General features: G+C 29.8%; 1 protein-coding gene across 2 annotated transcripts in view; it reads left to right on the forward strand.

The window, feature by feature from the left end:
- The window catches only part of LOC145971457 (uncharacterized), a 64,702-nt gene extending 43,242 nt beyond the window's left edge, over window positions 1-21,460 (forward strand). Inside the window, exons 2-8 of one of the 2 annotated variants that reach the window (XM_083099121.1) lie at window positions 14,356-14,541; window positions 15,107-15,254; window positions 15,680-15,956; window positions 16,447-16,690; window positions 17,073-17,210; window positions 17,434-17,727; window positions 18,578-21,460. In XM_083099121.1, coding sequence (XP_082955247.1) covers window positions 14,356-14,541; window positions 15,107-15,254; window positions 15,680-15,956; window positions 16,447-16,690; window positions 17,073-17,210; window positions 17,434-17,727; window positions 18,578-18,966 — 1,676 coding nt within the window. In that variant the 3' untranslated portion in view covers window positions 18,967-21,460. The remainder of the gene's footprint in view (window positions 1-14,355; window positions 14,542-15,106; window positions 15,255-15,679; window positions 15,957-16,446; window positions 16,691-17,072; window positions 17,211-17,433; window positions 17,728-18,577) is intronic. The other variant, XM_083099120.1, reaches the window with a different exon arrangement.
- The last annotated feature ends 349 nt before the right edge of the window (window positions 21,461-21,809 follow it).

The following is a 21,809-nucleotide window of genomic DNA, read 5'->3' on the forward strand; positions in this document are numbered from 1 at the left end:
TTAAACATTCTTTATAAATTTAATATATGTCACACAAATAATAGCTTTTCTAAAAAACGCACAATACATGCTACATATTATATATACCCATTTTATCAATTTTTAATTGATGTATATACACGCAAGTTTATCTGGATTAGATAACTATGTTTCAAAAGAAATCTTGAGGGAAAACTGCCTTGCCGATCATAGATTTGTATGTCATGTGATTCACAACTATTCGCTAGAATACTATAGTTATACGATGGTTACCATAAATGAAACAGAAAAATCTACCTACGCATGGTAGCGCTCATTACATTATGATTTTGACATTATTATTACAATAATTTCTTACAGTCATCTTTTATAAATAAAAAACGCATGACTGAGATTTTTTCTCAAGATTAAAATTGAATTAAAAAATTAAGTATCTTATTTTATATAATAAAAAAAGCCTCAGATTTATTAAACACATCTTTTATCTCTGCGAATATTTTTCCTTAACCCTAACAAATAGAACATATGTATTTCTTGCATTTTCAGTGATTTATAAATACGTAAAAATGAGTAAAAAATAAAATATTTTTAAGAATTAATCTTAAAAAAAGCGAACAAATAAAATTTTACCTTTCAAATGATGATTTCAACTTTATGGAATTTATCTGAAAATTTTGTGTGGTTTAAACACAAAGATAAATTCTTAAAAAACATCAATTTCAAGTTAATGAACTGTCACAGTATTTGATTGATACTTTCAATCTAGCTCTCAAAATCTGTTATGTGTGTGTGTGTGTGTGTGTTCATTGATTAATTATCATTTAGACTTATTTTAATAACTCAAATATGACTTATCAATTTGTCAACTATTTATATTCATTATAATAAATAATCTGCAATTCTCTATCCTGCAATCAATGTGAATGAGGGTTACTCATAGATTAATAAAAAATTAGACAAACACATAGACATAGTCAAATATTTCATAGGAGCTATTGTGGCTCTGAAAGGGATGCTTATTTCATCCCTTCGTAGCATTAATATCAGTGTCATATATGTGTACATTATACACACCACACACACACACACACACACACACACACACACACACACACACACATGTTCAAAATTTAGTTAAAATAAATAAATTAAAAATATAGACAATCTTAAATTTATGAAAAGAGTTTTCTAAGATGATTTTAAATGTTCTCGTGATTACTTATAAACACAACTACAGCTCTCAAAGACTCTATAAGCCATTCTTTTAGCCAAATACATCACGCGTCAATGAGTCGTATCGACGTTCTGGTTCATTAGACAGGTTGATCGAGAACGAAGAGTTTGGCAAGCAGACGACGAAACCTCGAAATCTGCTTCTACTATCTCCTTCTCTTCACGCAATGGAGAGAAGTGCTTAACGACTCGGCAATCTAACTGAGTGACTTATGTTCCTTCTCTCGAGAATTACGACCGCCGAATTACATTCGCAATCTTTTCTTTCTTCTTTGTGTGTTCATTTCTAATTAATTTGTAGATTTTGCGACAAATATACCTCCAGTTTGCTTGATTTTTACTTTCAATTTTCCGTTGAATATAAAACAGAACTAATATATAATAAGAAAATATAATAAGAATATATATAATATACATAATAAAATATATCGATGAATATTATATTATTCTTCTCTAATCAATAATTTACATATAAAAGAATATAAAATATTATTTGTTTAAAAGTCATATCAAACGTTTGATGGAATTTATATATTTAAATTTAAAATCACATATGTGTATTTCATGTATTTGCGAAAAAAAGACTAGCATAAAATCCTATATTTTGTCAACTTTATATGTAATTATAAAATTAATTACGCTTCATATTCTTTCTTTATGAAAGTACTTTTATATTAATTACTAATTAATAATTTTTATAATAATTATTAGCAACATATAGAAAAAAATAAATGTTTCTGATTCCAGCTTTATAATTTTTGCATTTAGTTTTCTCAGATGGAATCTTGTATTGTTAATATATGTATATAATTTTTTAGTTTATAATCAGAAACAATCGCAATTTACGAAAATCCTAGAACTTTTGCTCCAAGAAGTTAAACGCGGATTATCATGGCTTAGATATCATGGCATTCTACGATTTATTCTACTTCATCTCTACTTATTCTCTTCAAGAACCTTGACATTGAGATTTTTTTATATTATTACTATGACCACTCACAGAAACGAATTGTTTCATCCACGATTATGAAGCCTATTAATGTTACTGTCTCATTTTGATGAGATTGGTTAGCGAATTGGAAGAGAATAAGATAAGGCAAACTACCATTTAGAGACTAAGAGTTATTAATCACGAGAAACAGCGATTTTTGGTAACTCAATCCCTTCCCATCTTTCGTCGCCATCACCCCTATAATTTAGCTGCGTAGAATAACAATAATACTCTGAATACGTGCAAGGAAAAGAGTTTAATGGATTATTACCCTTCGCCCAGTTTGCTTCATTATCTAAATATAGTACCCTAATGCACAGTCACATGCGACATTCTGTATTATTATTATTATATTTAAATTTAATTTTTCTAATTTTTGACTATTCAAGATATCGATTTGCATCTCGCTTTAAAAAATATTTAATTTTTGGATATCCTTTTTTGAATATTTCTTTGAACGTAAATTTGAAAGCATAAAATTTACTAAAATAATTACATTATATATTTATATTAAGAAATAGTTTTGAAGTTTTACCTTTTTTATGCTTGGTATAGCAATGCTACTGCATCTCATGATTTAATGAGTATATTCAAGATTTGATACAGAAATGACAGCGTTTAATTTGTTCTGCGATCGATAATTTAGATGATATTAATCAAACTTTTTACATATTCTGTATGCGATAAAATTTCGAATTCAGATCTCAAACATCCGCTTATAGAAGAGAAGTCAATAATTCACATGCACAAACAATCTTGTCTTTTACACACAATAAAATCCCAATGTTATCCACCGTTATCTAGGGCATTCAGATTTATAAGGGAATCTAACACACTTCAATTTCATCGAAACTAAAAAACGAAAATAGAATGTTCGAAACAAGAGATACATTTTATACATCAATGTGATTAAGCCTTCTTTTCGGGAGAATGCGTTTAAGATGACAAAATATCGTGTTAATCGTAAGATTTATAATGGATTCGACAGCTGCAACATGGACCCATGTGATAAAAATAGGCATCATTGTCGAGGATTTTAACGATACAATGATCCAAAACAATCTACGAGACCCGTGTGCATGATATTTATGCACTTTGACCGACAATTCTAATCTCTTATTTAGCGCTGAATGTATTTTGTTGCGACGACAGAAGAAAAGAATATCGAGCGTCTTGTAGCGTGTATTCATTTACTTCGTGTTCATTTTGGCAGAAGATTGAAACGGCTTCGATTTATAATACTTTGTTCAAAATATATTCGACTATATATCACATCAATACTTAATCAATACTTAATAAAAGCTTGTTGAAACATCATGCACAAAAGTGCGTAAAATGTAGTTGATATTAGAGTTATAATAAAATCCATTATTCTGTCACATCTCTCTGATAATGTACATTATTGATTAAATATAATTATTCTTATCTAATCGTCATCTCGATGAGATGCATTTTATAGAGTCAATTATATAATGATAATTAATTTAATCAAAGGAAAGTCTCGCATATATTCTAACTATTTCTCCACGTTCACATATATATATAGAATTTCATCTCTAGAAATAATCTCCTCTCTAAAAATAAAAAATATTTTCTCAATAGAAATCTCACAGAAAAGTCAGAATATTTATAACGCAAAATATTTCTTGTTAGCTTTTTCAATTTTTTAAAGCAAATTTATTTAAATGTTTTTATTTTTTAATTTAATTTGCCAATTCTTTGCCACGTGATATAGAAATTAAGGAATTAAAAATTACTAGATGACACTGACATATTAAATTATCACCATTATGTTATCGTGATATGAAGAAATCGTTAAATCCAATTCCACGTTATATATTCTATAAAAAGCGTAGGGAGTAGGATGTACGATGTCGGAAGGAATCGTTATGATCTTTCAGACGATCGACGCCTACTCAAGCGTGCAACAAAAGGTGCTCCGTGAAACCGTCGAAACTTTTTCCTATACGTCGCATTTATTTTACGACCCTCACTGCGATGATAGTCTCTCTAACACCGATTTATCGCTGTTGGAATTTGAATTATTGCATTCGAAACACTTTTTCGCGGTTTTCCTGTCTCATCATTTTCCATATATCACAATAATGCAGATAAGAATATTTTATAGATATACAGAAAGAGAGAGAGAAATTTCTTAAAATTTAACTTATTCTTTTATATTTCGCAATTTGAATTTTCTGAAGAATGAAATGTCAACATTAAATTTTAAAGCTTTTGAATATAATATATTCTCGATATCTTTTTATGAAATAAATTTATTTTTTATAAAAAAATATTGAGACATCTATAATATAAAATGATATAATTGAAAATAAATACAAAGTTAAAAAATTGACTTTGAATTTATCAAAAAATGTATCATTGAAATATATTGTTATTATAATATTGTTATTATAATATTAAGTTATATTCTTTACTAGCTATAATAATATAAGATACATATACAAATATTTAAAAAAAAATTATTTTTAATAATTTTTAATAAACATTTTAATAATATAGAAACATTAAATGGCAAATGAGATATATACATATTAAAAATCATTTATTAAATGTTACTGTTATCGAGCAACCAATTCAGGTTGCATGAAATAATTTATAGTGTAACATTTTCGCAAATAAGACGACAGAATAAAATTTTAAACAATTCGATGATTTTTATTAAGTGAATGACCAACAATTTCAAAGTGAGCAAATCAATATATATATCGATTTAATGTATCCCGATTTGTAATCGGCGTGCGACTTATAGTTAATATTGGTTAATACTGGTAAATATGGTTAATACTATATAATTCACAAAAATGACAAGAAATCAAATCATTTGATTATTTAACAATCCTATTATTATGTAATCGTGATTGTATCAGAAAGATATTATGAGCCGACATTGATCAATAAGATACTCTAATTGTTCGATTATCAGTATACTTCGAAATCAAAATAAATTTTATTGCAAGAAAATTTTTAACTGTACAAAACATGTATCAAAAACGAATTGGCGCATTGCGCTTAATTTCTTTTTCGTAATCGACTTCTTGAAACTTATTAAAATCTGTAAATAATAATTCAATCGTGATTTCCTTTAGAATTTTCATCAAAAATTTTGTAAAAAGATCGACAAATTAGCATACTTGAGTCTTCTTCGTGCGAAAAAGTTCTTTGAGATCCTATTATAGTTCTTTAAACTCTTATTATATTTCTATTATATTTCTATTATAATTCTATTGTATGTAATTGCATGCTTTTCGAGAAATGGTATACAACTGATTTGATCGAGGAAACTTACTTATCTTCCAATATATATTTTAACAAACTAATTTTATTTTATTTTATTATTTTCTCATGCACAAGAGAGAGTTTACGATTCAACTTAAATAAAACTATCACATTCCATGCATTGATATGACAATAATAAAATCGCGTCAATCGTCGACAAACAACATTGTTATACCAAGTTATATCAAGTTATATCAAGTTTTCACCTCGCGATTCCGTCGCAAATCCATCGCCCACGAAAGCACGTGGTGAACTCAGGAGAACAAGAGAATTGGACCACTCGCTTCCTCTACGCAAGCTCGGTTCGCGGAGCGCGCGTCTCTTCTGATCCACCTCGGCGAACTCAGTCGACGTTTAGCAACGCGCCTTTCATCTGGCGTTTCAACAACCCTTCCGATCGGAACACGCGATATATACGCGCAAAACGTGCCAATAAATTATTATCGCTTCTGAAAAACTGAATGCGTTCGTTATACTGCTTGTCATAATTCAAAAGATGATGTAATATATCGTCATTATCATCAATATCGAATCACAAGTAAAATCGGAAGCATCCATCGTTCGATAATTAAATATAATTTGAGATCAGGTGTGACAATCAAACTGAAATTTTGAGATAGAATATAGTGTAATTATCATCGACTAGTGAAGCAAGAAGGAAGATCATTGTTTCGACAGAACTTCAGTAAAGAGTGATCATTATGTGTCACGCATATTTTCGAAATCATTGTTTCAGCAAGATTCCGCGGTAGGTTCATTAACCCGCTTTACATTGAAACTGTATAACTATATTTTTATCATGGCCACGTTACTGGCATGCAAATTATAGCTGAGATCTTTTATTCATGTTGGCGAGAAATTTTATTATTTTGAATTCTTTCGATTGTAATAGAAATGATTTAGAAGAAGAGTCAAGCAAAATCTCTATCTCTCAAATTTTTATAACATGCTGCCCATCATTAATCTTTCAACGAAAACTTATTTCTCGTTGAACTTACGCACTACCATCCGCGTTTAGCTCTTATTGCCTTTAAATTTAAGTTTATGTTTTAATACACAGAGCCTAATTTTTTATAGTTATTAATCTTTTAATTAATTTAATCTTATGATTAGTTTACAAAAATCAATCTTAAATCTTTATTTAATTCAATTATAAATTAAATTTAAAATTGATATAAAAAATTTGAAAGTGCGTAATAAAAATATCACAACAAAATAATTATTCACAAAAATGTTTCTTTTTTCAAAAAGTACACGCTTGTACGAAAAAGATATTCTTTATATAGTTTTGTATTGTTATATTCAAACTTATATATACATTATTTAATGTAATCAAACTATTTAATGTTTAGTTAATATATACAAAATTAATAATACTTAGTAAAAATTTCTTTATGCAATACATTTCATTAAAATTCATTCCGTTTAAGCTTCAGTCAAACGAAACATATAATTTCGGAAAAATAATTTCCAGACAAGTTTTTATCACAACGCGGCAAACTTTCTCGAATACGAATTTCATATTAAATTTGAGATAAATGAATATGTTATTCCAAATGAAGTCATGGCTCGTTTATCTTCTCTTAAAATTACACAATTGTTGAATTAGTAAGTGTGATAAAAGCACGATACGCTCCGAGATTTCTCGCTTCTTTTCTCCTCAATTCTTCCCTTCCTTTTTTATTTCTTAGTCAGTTATACCGGATTTCGCCTTTCACTCACCACTCTGCAACCCCCCATCCCTAGTTTTCTTTACAGATTCTGTTTGCCTAGCCATTATGCTTTTAGCATAATGCACTTACACGTGTATATATCCATCGAACATGCTAACTATAACGACGAAATTCACGACTAGAAACATACATTATCTCAACGGTTCCGGTTAACTTATTTTGATTTCGTTTTTATCGTCCTTTATAGCTATCTTGTTTCTTTCTTTTTGGTATTAACGTAAGATCAAATATATATAGATATATATATTTGATCTTACTATAATATAATTTACTATATATATATATAGTAAATTATATTATAAACTAATTTAAAAATAATAACTATTAATTTTTCTTGTAATTCTCCTTCTTCTTTTAGAACCTGATTTTACTATTTATTTATTATAAAAGTCGTTTACTTTCTTTTTCCATTTAACTCTGTATACATCCTCAACATTATAGAGATGAATAATGAAATAAGCGAAATTCAAATCGCAATTTGAAATCAACCTCTTACTATTTTCATCTGCAATTCGTTAGAGAGAAAATTTAAAATATTTAAGTTTGATTTCATATTAAATATTACGACTATAATCCAACATTTAATTCAATTTTTAGTGTGTTATAAAAGAACATAATTGCTGCATAATAAATGGTATTATCGCGTACGATCAGTGACGTCGATAGCGGCATATAAATTCGTATCATGGCGAATGGGCAACCTCTGACAAGAATATACATCATATCGATATCGGAAAAGGTAATTAAAATCGCGTATCATCATCGATATCAAAGAAGATAGTCACTCTATCGCGGAATGAAGAACCGAGTTCAAAGTCCCGTTTATGAAGACAGCGGAGTCGCGATTTCTGGCGAACTCGGCGAGCCTTCCTTTTCCGGGGAATGTGAGGGAATAGTGTCCCTTCAAGCGCCGAAAGAAATCGAGGAAAATGCAAATCCTGATCCTAGGTTCGAATATACAAAATATTGCAATAAACTACTGAACGATCAAGATACTGTTCAATTTTGTGTCAAAATAAATTAAACGATCTGTCTAAAACTTTTCTTTTAAATTTAGTTGAATCTATCGTTTTTATTAATCTACAAATTTATAAATTAAGATCAGATTATTTTTATTTTTAAGAAAGATTAATACTTTAGTTAGTTATTAATATAGAATATTTTATTATATGATGCAATGTTTAAAAATTAATATTTTTAATATCTTATATATTTTTCGATAGCTTTTATTTTTCTAAACCAAACATCACGCGTGTTATAAAACTTTATAATCGTGATATCTAATCATCTATGTCTCCAATGTAATTATGCGATCGGGTTTGACATGATCCTCGAATTTTATGTCAGATATGCTGCGCAATGCACTATAAGACAACATTATTACCCCGAAAATGGTTGGGGCTGGATCATCGTCGTGACGGGTGTCATGGTACAGATTCTCACCACGGGAATTCAAGGGGCTGCCGGGGCTTGGTTATTACTTGACGGAACAAAACGATATCGTCAAACTCTTCTCAACGTAGGTAGGTGATGTAGTAAGTGCGCAAACATTATTAACAATATCCAACATGACTTCATCAAAAATAATTTGTTAAACTAATTGCACGATGTATAAAAGAAGAAAACTATATTTGCTTATTAAATATCTACTTCGTGTAAACACGAAAGATAATATTTATGAAAAAACTTATATATTTTTATCTAATTTTTATCTAATTGTTTACAATCTAATTATTTACAATTAGACGAAAATATGCTTTTGCATTTTATTAAATTATTATTTTTTCGTTATTGATGGAGAAAAAAATAAATTAAAAACATAATACAAACAAAAATAAAGAAAAGAAAAAATGATGAGTAATTTATAGAATTATCAAAGTTTCAATTTTATAAAGATTGAAATTTATGTTTTCCAATACATGAAATGATATATATTATTTCTACAAAAGAGAGAGATGTCGAGAATATACTTCAAACATTTAATCAGGAAAGAATAAAACATAAAAATGTATTCTCAAATGATTTCCAATACACTAAGCACAATATGGACAGTACTTTCAAGTCTATACAAGCTTCTTTCATTATTATTATTTGTAACAAATTATACCGCAAACGGATTATTATTGTGAAAGTGAATTTGCAGATTATAATTTATTTTTGACGACTCTTGCATGCTATTTGCATTACTACTTTTAAGTCTAAATAAATTTCGATAATCCTGTAACACAATCGTATCCCAAAAAATCCTGAAATTTTATGAGAAGCTAATTCGAGCGACTTAGCGGGAATTCGAAAAGGACAAACGGAAATGAATGGATCGTGTTATCTGGCAAGAATCCCAAACACTTGAAGAGCGGAAAACACTCTAATTGGTTTGTTCTGTTTGTTGATGACAAAAGATACATGTACTAAATCTTTATATATATTTAAAATATTTACATGTTTTTTATTAATATATTAAAAGCTAATTTCGTATTTCATTTTAGCTAGTATTCTTTAATGTTTTACGTCTTTAATTTTCTTTATTATTGTCACTCCAGTTTATAATTAAATATTTTTAAAAAGTACTATAATTAGTTTAAATTAACATAAATTAATTATTTTGAAAAATTTCATCCTTTAGAAATATTTATATAAAAAATTAAACATCTATTTATTTGCGCATAATTATCATAATTATTCTTTTACTTAAATATATACATATATTCTTCAATTTTTATATTGAATAATATTAATGCAAAAATTTTAATTTCAATAGTTAATTTGATATAAATGTACATATGTATAAAGCACTTCCATCTATATAAATTATAAAAATTCTATATAAATTCGCTATTATCAAATTAAAAGTGAAAAAGCATGTATTTTTCTACTTATTGCACAATGTGAATATTTAATATAAATATTATTCCTGTGAAAAAATAGATGCTTTTGTTCAAAAATTGTTTATGAAAGCAAAACAATATATCAAAAATATAATTTATAAAATTATATTTTCTCATCCCACAAAGTAATTCATTTTTCTCTAAAAAAGAATTTTATAAACTTATTTGTTTTAATGCGATGCTGCTTAGTTCGTGCATATAAAATTTACCCAATTAATTATTTGACCTTAAATTATATATAACATTAAACATAATTACATAATTTTTATAGAAATACATTTCTGTCAAAATTATGTAATAATTCAAAACTTTGTAAAACAGAACATTTTTCTTCGTATCTGTACAACTGCATAAAAAATCGAAAGACAAATACAAACAATGCGCACTTGTGCTGCTTTAAGCCGTTTCTCTCGCTCCTTAAAGAACTCAGCGAGGAGATTCTCGCGAATCGAGCTTCCTCGTCCTTCGCGAGGACGCTTGCTATGTAAAACCCGACTAGTCCGCGAGTCGTTGACCCTGGTGGTAGCTCTCGCTCTTGCCAATTCACTCTCGCTATCGTTTTCACCCATTCCATCGACGGAGACTATCTCGCGAGTGGGAGGAAGATACGCGATTCTCGATAAAGAACCTGAACCTGACCGAGAAAAGTAGCTCAAGGAAAAACGCGAAAAGTGACAAAACGCAGAGTGTTTATGGTAAATAAACGTCTTTCTTGGACTTCACAAACTGGAAATTGTTTAATTTCTTATATATTTTTCGCAGATTCCACACAAAGTGTGTACCATAATTCGTTATTATCATACAAATTGAAAATGAAAAAAATATGCATTAAAATCTGCTTGCTAGACGAATATTTAATACGAAAAATTGTATGATTTTATAAAAGAATATATTAATTTTATAAAAAAAATAGATTCTTGTGTTTGATAATTGTTAGTGAAAACAAAATGTTACTCATTCAACAATCGGCAAATCAATGTAGAATAAAAATAATATTGCCACACGCGCACATACCAATTTAATATTGGGGTTTCACAGATATTACAGATTTATGGACTTTATCATGTTATCAGGGAAGTATTTCAACTTAATGTATTCTGAGAAATAACTCCCTGCATACAAATCTTTTCCTGAACTTTCACATTCTTTCTCCCTCGTCAACATCCTAAACGATAATAACAGAAACAGCCTGTGTGTATCCCAAGACGAATCCGGACGTATATATTTATTCTCGCGTGTAGGAGGGGATCCCAAGACGATTGCAGGCTCCCAGGAATCCCATTGGTATCCAGAAGGAGAAAAAACCGAGGGAGATCTTGCGAAAGGCACCGGTCTTAAATGACGCTTCCACACGGATAAGTCGTTGACGACATTTAACGCATATCCATCGCACTCCCTTGTAGCAACAGTGAGATTAATAACTGCTTTTTCCCGCGCACGACGCGGCGCCCGTTTGTCTCCTTAACCGGCGGCCCGTTACTTACTGCCGCAATAAAGAGCACTCGCGATTGATGAGCTCGCGTATCGATGCGACCGGTGAAAATTAATTAAACGATTCTCCGCCTACGGCGACCTAATCGCGCCCGCTTAATAGCTCGATGTCGCAATTAAAACGGTCTTAATGCAATCGAGTGCTCGGTATCTAAGACTGACGGTTGTATTAATTGGCGTTTTAGCGAGAGCGATCGCGGACCTGCGATAGAAAATGTATTTTTTTTTGTACGTACATATTACATATAATATATTCGATTGATCGATAATTTAAAATATATATTTTCCTTAATTTATAAAAAAATTACTATATGCGATATATATGGTATGATGGATTAGGGGATGTAAACTATCGCTGTTTGCGCGTGAACTTCCGGTTATTTTGGAGTTAAGTAGATGCAAGAGAGAGGTATCCCTGGCTTTATCCTTCAGACATGATTTATCGATAAGATTTCATAGCTGATAGAGAGAGAGAGGCGCTAAACGCATCGTGGTAAGAATAAAACAGAAAAAAAGAAGAAGCATGAAAGAGGATATTCGCGTTTAGCGCATCGATGTGCTTTCTGAAGATTCTTTGGATGCTGCGACTATCATAAATCATTTAAGAAACGATGGATGACAGCGTGTAAACCTTATTGGCTCCGACTTGCCGCGCATCTAGGGTATGACAATAACTTACTTGTGTTAGACGATACATATCGCGAGTCTTATAAGGAAGTATATATAAAGTCGCTGGATATTTAATCCATTTCCGCGGCTGGAAATGTAGGCAGAAATTGTGACCCATTCAATTCATGCTGACGAAGGAGATAATATGAGAAGTAGATGAAATTAAAGAAAGAAGGAAAATGTCATTCCATGGAAGGCAATATACAGGGTGTTAGAAAAGTCTGGAAACGGTCAAATATCTCGATAAGAAAGAGTTTTACTAGAAAGTGTTTCAGACAAACATTGTATGGTTTCGAGGGGGACATAACATGGTACCATTGGTTTGACCTTGAAGAGTTATTTGAAGGTCACATGAAGGTCACCTTCAATTTCTTAAATGGAACACTAAATTTTTTATTGCATATTTTTATAACTTATCTTGAGGGCTTTCCAAAACACTATAATTAAGTTAGTTTTCATTAAGTATTTTCCGAGTTATGAGGCTTGAAATAATTTCTTAATTTTACATAAACCGTAAAATATCTTGTAAAATATTCATTTTTCGAGTATCTTACCTTAATACTTTTACGTACAAAATAATGAGAGGAATCAATTGATGTAAAGAAAACACATAGTTGTTTTGAAGAAAAAATATGTAATTTGCAATTAATAATTCCATATTTTTTCTTAAAAACAACTATGTGTTTTCTTTACACGAATTGATTCCTCTCATTATTTTGTACATAAAAGTATTAAGGTAAGATAATCGAAAAATGAATATTTTACAAGATATTTTACGGTTTATGTAAAATGAAGAAATGATTTCAAGCCTCATAACTCGGAAAGTACTTAATGAAAACTAACTTAATTATAATGTTTTGGAAAGCCCTCAAGATAAGCTACAAAAATATGCAATAAAAAATATAGTATTCCATTTAAGAAATTGAAGGTGATCTTCATGTAACCTTCAAATAACTCTTCAAGGTCAAACCAATGGTACCATGTTATGTCCCCCTTGAAGCCATATAACTTGTCTGAAACACTTTCTAGTAAAACTCTTCCTTATCGAGATATTTGACCGTTTCCAGACTTTTCTAACACCCTGTATATAAGAAGAGAGAAAAGGTTGACAAATTTAAATATCTAACATTAAAAAAATTTGTATTAAATGTTATATGTGTACTCCAAGATATACGTTCCATTGTTTTCAAACATTGACAGTGAACGATATCGAAAGTAGCGAGCGAATCGATGCGATAAGCAAACATTTCCCGCTGTGGTTACATTGCCAATCGCGCGCGGTTTATCCTCCGATCGGAAAGCATCGGAGAAAAATTGGATTCTATTGTTATGATGTATAATCCGCAAAAAGCGAATTCGTTTTACCGTTGACATATTCCCAAAGATCCAGGCGGAAAATATGATGACACGAATCGCGACTTCATCATTCCTCAGACATCGTTCGACGTTCGTCAAACAAACGGATGATCTGTATCGATTTTAAATAAACAAACAAGCAAAAGAATGAAGTGAAATAGATAGTTGACATAATGGTAGAGACATAATCGAAGACAATATGCCAGAAAAAACGAAAAGACGAAATGAGAAACGGATGCTATATATACGTGTATAGTTCTAGTATTCTGTTATCTATAACGCGTGACAAAAATCGAAGTCCTTTTGAAATTGCTATGCATGATTTGACATTTATATGGGGCAGATTATGGGCGATTTACGAGAGAGTCGTATCTCCTTCGGGACCATAGATCCACAAATACGCCGCTGGCGTAAAAAGTTAATAACAACTCCGTGAAGAGACTTCCGTTCATATCTCTCCGCAGCGAAATTAATTCCGTCGAGTTTGCGCGTACGGGTAGATATATAAATGTGTAAATATATATCTATACCTTGGTAACAATAAAAATCTTGCAATATTAGGGGGGCGGCATGAAGACAGATATATTGTACGTAATAATTATAGTTATTATTCTTTCTTTCCGCAACCATGCTCGTTTAGTTCTATCTAGAAGCCGTCGTCTAGACAGCAGTTAAGTAAAATTTGCACAATACCTGTACACGATGTTTTCTGTTACAGGGTGGCTGGGGGCAATGTCGACGGGTGTCGCTTTACTGGTGTCGCCGGTGACGATAGCGTTTTGCCGAAGAAAGAGTACAAGAGTCACGGCAGTTTTGGGCGGCCTCGTTACCGCGCTCGGCTGCCTCTTCACTTCTTTCGCCTCGCAGTTTCACCAATTGTTCTTCAGTTACGGCACCGTGGTCGGTGAGTAAAAATCGTAATGATAACGAGACTCCGGAGAACTACCTGCGGTAGTGCAGCTGCAGATTCCTATAATACGAGAGGGATGTAAAGATAATGAGATTCTTGGATAACCGAAACTATCAACTGTAAAATCTCTCTCTTTTAAATCTACTTGATGTCGTCTGAATCGTTAATTTTGATTATTTTTAATTTTAATGATAATATATGCAATATCCTCTAATATTTATGAAAAATATATATATAAAAATAAATAAATAAAATATAAATAAAAATATATATCCTCTAATATTTACGAAAAATATATATATATGTATATCGCATTTGTATTGCCAAATGATTATTATTATATGTCATCTTTTTTTCATCTATAGGCGTTACTAATATTATTGTTAATTCTACTAATTTTTCCATTCTAACTCTTCTTTTCATTGAAATTTTATGATTTGAACGTAAGCAACAATTTCAAAAATGCAGAATAATCGACGAAAATTATTATTGGATCCTACGAGAAAAATAGGGATGGCCACAAATATTTGAGCCATCGATTTTTTTTTCATCCATGCAGGGATAGGAGTTGGAATGACACGAGACTGCAGCACATTGATGGTGGCGCAGTATTTCAAGAGGAAGAGAGAATTGGTCGAAATTTTCATCGTGTCAGGAAGCGGCTTGGGTATAGCGGTCATGTCTGCTTTTATAAAAGGGGCGATCACGTAAGTTAAATCATAACAAAACAACGTCAAAGGCTTGTTTTAATAAATTCAATAATATATGCGAACGAAAAACAAAACGCAAAACTCATTACATTTTTTAAATTAATCTTCATATAATTCTATCGTGTATTAATAAAACATTATTTCTAAAGTATCCCCTATTATTATTAATAAAAACGAAATTATTAAATATTCTTAAATTATTATGTATTCTTCGACTTTGAATATATGATTAGAATAGTAGAAAATGTATATGAAATATAATTATACATCATTATTATTAAAAACTTACAGAATATTTATAATTGAAATATTACTAAAAAAATTAATAAAAATTTACAAAATATTTGTAATTGGAATGTTACTAAAAAAATTCCACCAATATTGCTAAAAAAATTTTATATGCAAAGATTTTTTTATTACAGTAAAATCGGATGGCGACTCGGCCTTCAGGCTGTCACAGGAGTGGTTTTTCTCACTTTCATCCTTGGCACTTTTTACCGTAGCGCTTCGCTATATCATCCTCAACGGAGAGCAATTTTACATTTAAAGAATCAAAAGCGTAAAATAAAAGATAAAAACAAGGCCGATGATAGGCCACCATTTTTCGATTTTAGCACTTTGAAGAGTAAAACAGTGAGGATTCTCTTGGTGTCTACCGGAATTTCGGCGTTTGGGATCAATACACCGATATTTTATCTGGTAACAACGAGGAGTGAATTTAAAAAAACTGACGCAGCACATACTGCATCCATTTTTTATGTTTATTCTTGATTCGATAATGAATTGCATGAAATGCGATTTTTCAAAAAATATGTCTTATAAATTAATACAGATTACAGTATTTTATATAGATATATCTTATTGTATTAAATTATACATACCTATAGAATTTCACTAAAATTGCGCAGAATTTATCTTTTATATATCATTTAAGTAAAAATTTTATCATTATTAAGTAAAAATTTTACCCTTCTATAACAATTATATTTTTAATTAAAGTAATACACGACAAATTTATAATGAAATTGCTATTTAAAATAAAAAAATTTATATTATAATATTTAATTTTGAGATAATTTTAGATATTAAATTATATTTTTGAACATCTAGCCGCAAAAAGTAAATATTAATATCCGATGTACATTTTAGGCTTTAAAATGCATAAAATAAATGATTTTTCTTCATGTAGGCGCATCAGGTCGAGGAAGAAGGTCTCGGGGATGCAGTTGTCTTGCTGCAAGCTTACCTTGGACTCGCTTGGACTCTCGGCTGCGTAGCATTCGGCCTTTTAGTCGTTCATAGGAGCGTCGAATGCAGGATAGCCCGCCAATATCTTACACAAGCGGCTGTCTTTGTGTGCGGACTTTGTATTCTCGCTCTCACCGCCGTTCAAGGAAATTACCATGGATATGTTATATTTGCATGGATTTACGGTAAAATGAGACTTCCATTCGTAAAAAATTAATTTAAAGAAGACCTTATATTCTTGAGAAAAATAAAAAATGTTGAATGTTGACAAAAAATTGTTAGATAATTCTTGACATGATAGTAGGAAGAATATATTTTCGATTTTAATATAATAAATAAAATTGTAATAATTTCTCTGAATTGATCAAACATTGCTCCGATTTTTCTTCAAACGAAGATTATATAACATCGATGATTCAGCGCGGAAACCGCCAAACTTTCCATAAAGAAACAAGATAATCGGGATTTAGTAGCGAAATTCATTCGCCTTTTTTTCTTTATCCTATGCCATAAAAGACTTTCGAGACCATATTATGAGCAGTAAAGAAAACGCTAGTTTTCCTGTAGGTATCTTCTGCGGCGGCTATCATTATAGCCTGAAGATGTATACGTACGAAAGAGTGAGGGCGAGGAATTTCGCCAAAACATGGGGTTTCGTCCAATGTTCTCAAGCGATACCAATCGCGATTGGAGTCCCAATATCGGGTAATAAAAAGAGCTAACGATATTTATGCATTCCAACGAGCACAAATATTCTATCACATATTCTATCACATATTCTATCACACTTTCATTGTGATCACTTAAGCATTTTATTTGTAAACAAAATTTTTTAAAGATGAAGTTTTTGAAATATTTGGAAACGTATTATAGATTAAATTCTCTATAAATATAATTCTTTTAAATATGATTCGTGTATTTTTCATAGGATATATAAACGTGGGCTGCGGTGGTAAAGCTGGCTATTACTTCAGCTCGACATGCGTCTTAGTTGGCAGTTTTACTCTCTTCTTCATCGATTTGCATAGAAGAAATTTGTCCAAGCATAAGCACAGAGTTAATGGTACAAAACATACATGCGTCTCGGACAACTGTCCTCAACGACGAAAACCGTCATTCAGTCAGGAGCCCGAGAATGAAGGACCTCATGTGGCCGCTGCTGGAGCAGCTGGAGCGACGGCCGCAGCAGTTGTTCTAGGAGCTGATATTGTTCCAGTACAAGGTATACATATGTGTATCCAGTACAATACATATATATATATATATATATATATATATATCTTTTTTTCTAATTTTTACAATTTTATGAATAAAAAAGAGACACGTGAAAAGAATTCTCTTTAAATGATACTACATATTTTATTGTATTGCATAATATAATTTATGACAACTCTTAATTAAGCTAAAGCTCTAATCATCGCGCTATCACGGAATTATTACTTTAATTATGATATATAAATATATATATATATATATATATATATATATATATTTTATATAAACTATTATAATTTAGCTGAATATTTATTATAATATATCAATTTATTATTTAATAATTATTCTTATATCTATAGATATATAATAATAAAAAATCGCTTTAATATTATATTACTTACGATCATACTTCGAGAAATAATGTGACGCGAAGTTACTTGCTCCACTACTTGTTTGCTTAAAGCTTGTTACACGAGTGACGATAAGACGACCTTGTAATATAAACATACTATTATACGTCACAAAATTTCTCTAGCAAGTATTACGTATTTCTCTAGCAAGTATTTAGCATGCAAGTGTAATGAATGTCGAATTATATTGTTTACATCCCGTGGTTTTGTTGTTATTTGCGTGACGAGACTCAAGATTTATTGGTTGTATTATTTCTCAGTCGTGAAAAGAGTACCGGAAATAAGTCTAGAAAATAAAATATAAATCTTTCCAAATCTTGTATATATATTCCAAATCTATATTTAATATATATATACGTAGTATATTATAAAATGCAAAGAGAATTTTGCATAGCAATTATATTATAAATATTATACGTAATATATTTATCATGTGCCGTTTTTCAGGTGAAGCAATAGACGTCTTAGGAACGAATAAACCGGAACTCACATGCATTTCGGAGGAAGGTATCGCCGATATGGATTTACCCGACAATCTACTAGAGGATCTCGACTACATAGGAGACTGTATAACCTCGTGTAATAAGGTCGAGAACTATCTCATGCTCTCAGAATTCGAGAATAATTTAATCGCCGAGATGCCGATTATTATGGATCGCCGTGGACGCAGATGGTCCTTGGCGCGATCCAAGACTGGCCAATCTAATTGTGGTCAGACTAGCGGCGTGCAATTGACAGCTGACGAGGAGGAAGTTAAATCGAAGTGGCGTTTCACGAATGTACCATCTAATGCCAACACCAGAATGATCACTGTCATCGACGAAGCTAGCGCGTAATTTCGAGTATGAACAATGCAACGTTATTAATCCGAAACTTGACAAGATTGAGAAAAATAAAGATAAAATAGTAAATGGAAAAAAAACATAATAGAATTTATAAATAGAAGGAAATGTGCGTATTTTTAATGTAATCTTTTTGTAAAGTACTCAGTCTATAAAACTGAAATTAACACGCGAATGAAACAAAAAGATATATGTATGTATAAATTTAATTTATACAGATTTTAAGAATGTGAAAATGCGTTTTAGCTATAAATAAATCGCAAATGTATTACAAAACTATGGAACAAAAATGTATCCTTATATGATACATTGCCAAGTATATAGAGAAAATTCATTTCTAACATGTCGAACTTCTGTATACGTATATATTTGCATTTAGAATCGCAAACATGGCTAGATTATTTTTTTTACATTAGAAAAAAATTAAATCAAAACATGGTTTATATATATGTATATTGAATTTATTAAGCATCAAATTTTTGAAACCGCAATTTTATTATTATTGTACGCAATTTTTAAAATAATCCAAGAAGAAAATTAGAGAATAAAACCTTGAAAAATTAATAAAATATATAAATTAAATTAAGCCACACATCTAATCTATTAATATTTAATTTTAAATTATTAATTACTTTTATTTTATTCCTCGGTTATCTATTTAAGTATTTATAAAAGTTAGTCATAAATAATAAGTAGTGATATGCTAACTTGAACGGTTTAGTTCACTGAGAATGTAATCACTCCGATAACATGAGTTACTTGACTCGCGATGCAATTAAGGACAATAACGTCGGCTTTCGACAAGAAGAAAACCACGGAAACGTTCCGTCCACAAAAAAACAACATTGATTTGCATTGGTGTCTTTCTTCAAACTTATTGTCGCTTATTATCATTGTCTAATGATAAAAAAATAATCTATTATTATACACTATAATTAACTTATCAATGATATTATGTTTTGAGCCTTAAAAAACTTCAAAGAATGGAAAGTATCTGCTAACTACATGAATAAAATTGCAAAGCTCAGACTCTTGGTACAAATAATTCACAAATGATTGTTATGCGACCGATAAAGCAACTGAAAATACAATCGTAGTAAACATGGCATTGACAAACAAATGTATCATAAATTATATTTAAGTAACATTTTTTAATTTTAAAGCATTTGAATAAGATCTAATTTTATAAACAAATTTTATTTTCTCTAATAAATTAATTTTTTAACTCTAATACAATTTAATAAAATCTAATAAAAAAAATAAGAATATATATATAAGAAAAGCACATATATATTTTACTAAAGTATTATTTCATTATTTTGATATATTAATTGTCGATTTTTATAGATAAAATGCCAATATACTTTTCGTCACGATTGTAAATAATTGAATAATTATGCAAATGAGACTTAACTACGTGTAGACACAGTTTAAGATATGAAAACTAGTCTGAGGTGTTTTAGAAACGATAATACTTGTGAAAATATGAAAATGCAAGATGCATTACGTATATATTATTCACAATTTTCTTCGGAACTAGTTACATAATAAGACCCGGCAATCAACTTCAGATAACAAAATGCGCATTTATTTATTTATCAGACTATTTATACTATAATGTAAATATTCAACATTAAATCATATGTATATACATTTATTTTAAACATTTGCAAAAAATTGTCGGTCTATATTAATATATGACATCTACAACAGCAAATTTTTGAAAATTTATGTTTGAAAATTTACCTATATAAATTAAGATTTTATTGAAACAATATTACATTTTTATCCAGCAAACAGAAATTTCATAAATGAAAAAAAAAATTGCTTATATCAAATGGATGTCATGGAAAACACTTGAGAAAAGATTTTATGAATATTTGCGAGTATCAATGATTTGATTAAAATTTAAAATGCAAACAATTCATTCAAGCGAGAAAAATAATTGATTAAAATATATTTTTCTGCGCAAGATACGTTTTTTATAATTATACATTTTTATAATTAATATAAAATCAATAATGTACTAATTGACTGCCATTTGAAAGATGATACAAAACTTGCCAAAAAACATATCCTGCGTCTAATATTTATAAATGCTTTTTACTAAAACTCTCAAATTACTGCCACTAAGAAAATACTGCTATGTTAACGGACATATTATGATAAAAAAAATATTCATTTTAAAATGTTCAAGAAACAAAGTTAAAGAAATTAATTAAAAAGTTGAAAATCAAAATAACTTATAATTATTTCTAATTTTAATATATATATATATATATTAAAATATATATATATTTAATATATAATATATATATATATATATATTTTAATATATATATATATATACATATATTGCCAAGCTGTTAACAATAACAAACTATATGTAAATATCGCCTAAGAAACAATAATCATTACCAAATTATCTCATAATTAAAGTAAATCGTTAAATGTACCATAGCGATAAGACAACATCAAAAAAAATTATTGAGCATATTGTATTGTCGTAATGTTGTTGATATAAAAATGTGGTTCAAATATGTAATTCATGTATGTGATTTTTTTTACAAAATATCCTGACTATAGATTTCCTAAACGAAAAGTCTCCCAATTTCAAATAGATGTTTCATTGGCGTGGAACGGTTACGGCATGCAGTAGACACAATCTGAAATTGGGTCGAGTTAGAAACAACATTGCCAAACGGCCCTATTACCATTCCAATAAACGGTGATATCGATAGCGTTGCGTTAATTACAAATTCCTGATCCACCTACTAGTTTTAAGCGAGGCGTGTGTTACATCGCGCGTGACCATTCGTACGTTTAATTTAATGATA

This window comes from Camponotus vicinus, unplaced genomic scaffold, assembly GCF_025532165.1.
Source record: "Camponotus vicinus isolate PSW18456_S1 unplaced genomic scaffold, iyCamVici1.0 SCAF_5, whole genome shotgun sequence".
In the NCBI taxonomy this organism is placed as follows: Eukaryota; Metazoa; Arthropoda; class Insecta; order Hymenoptera; family Formicidae; genus Camponotus; species Camponotus vicinus.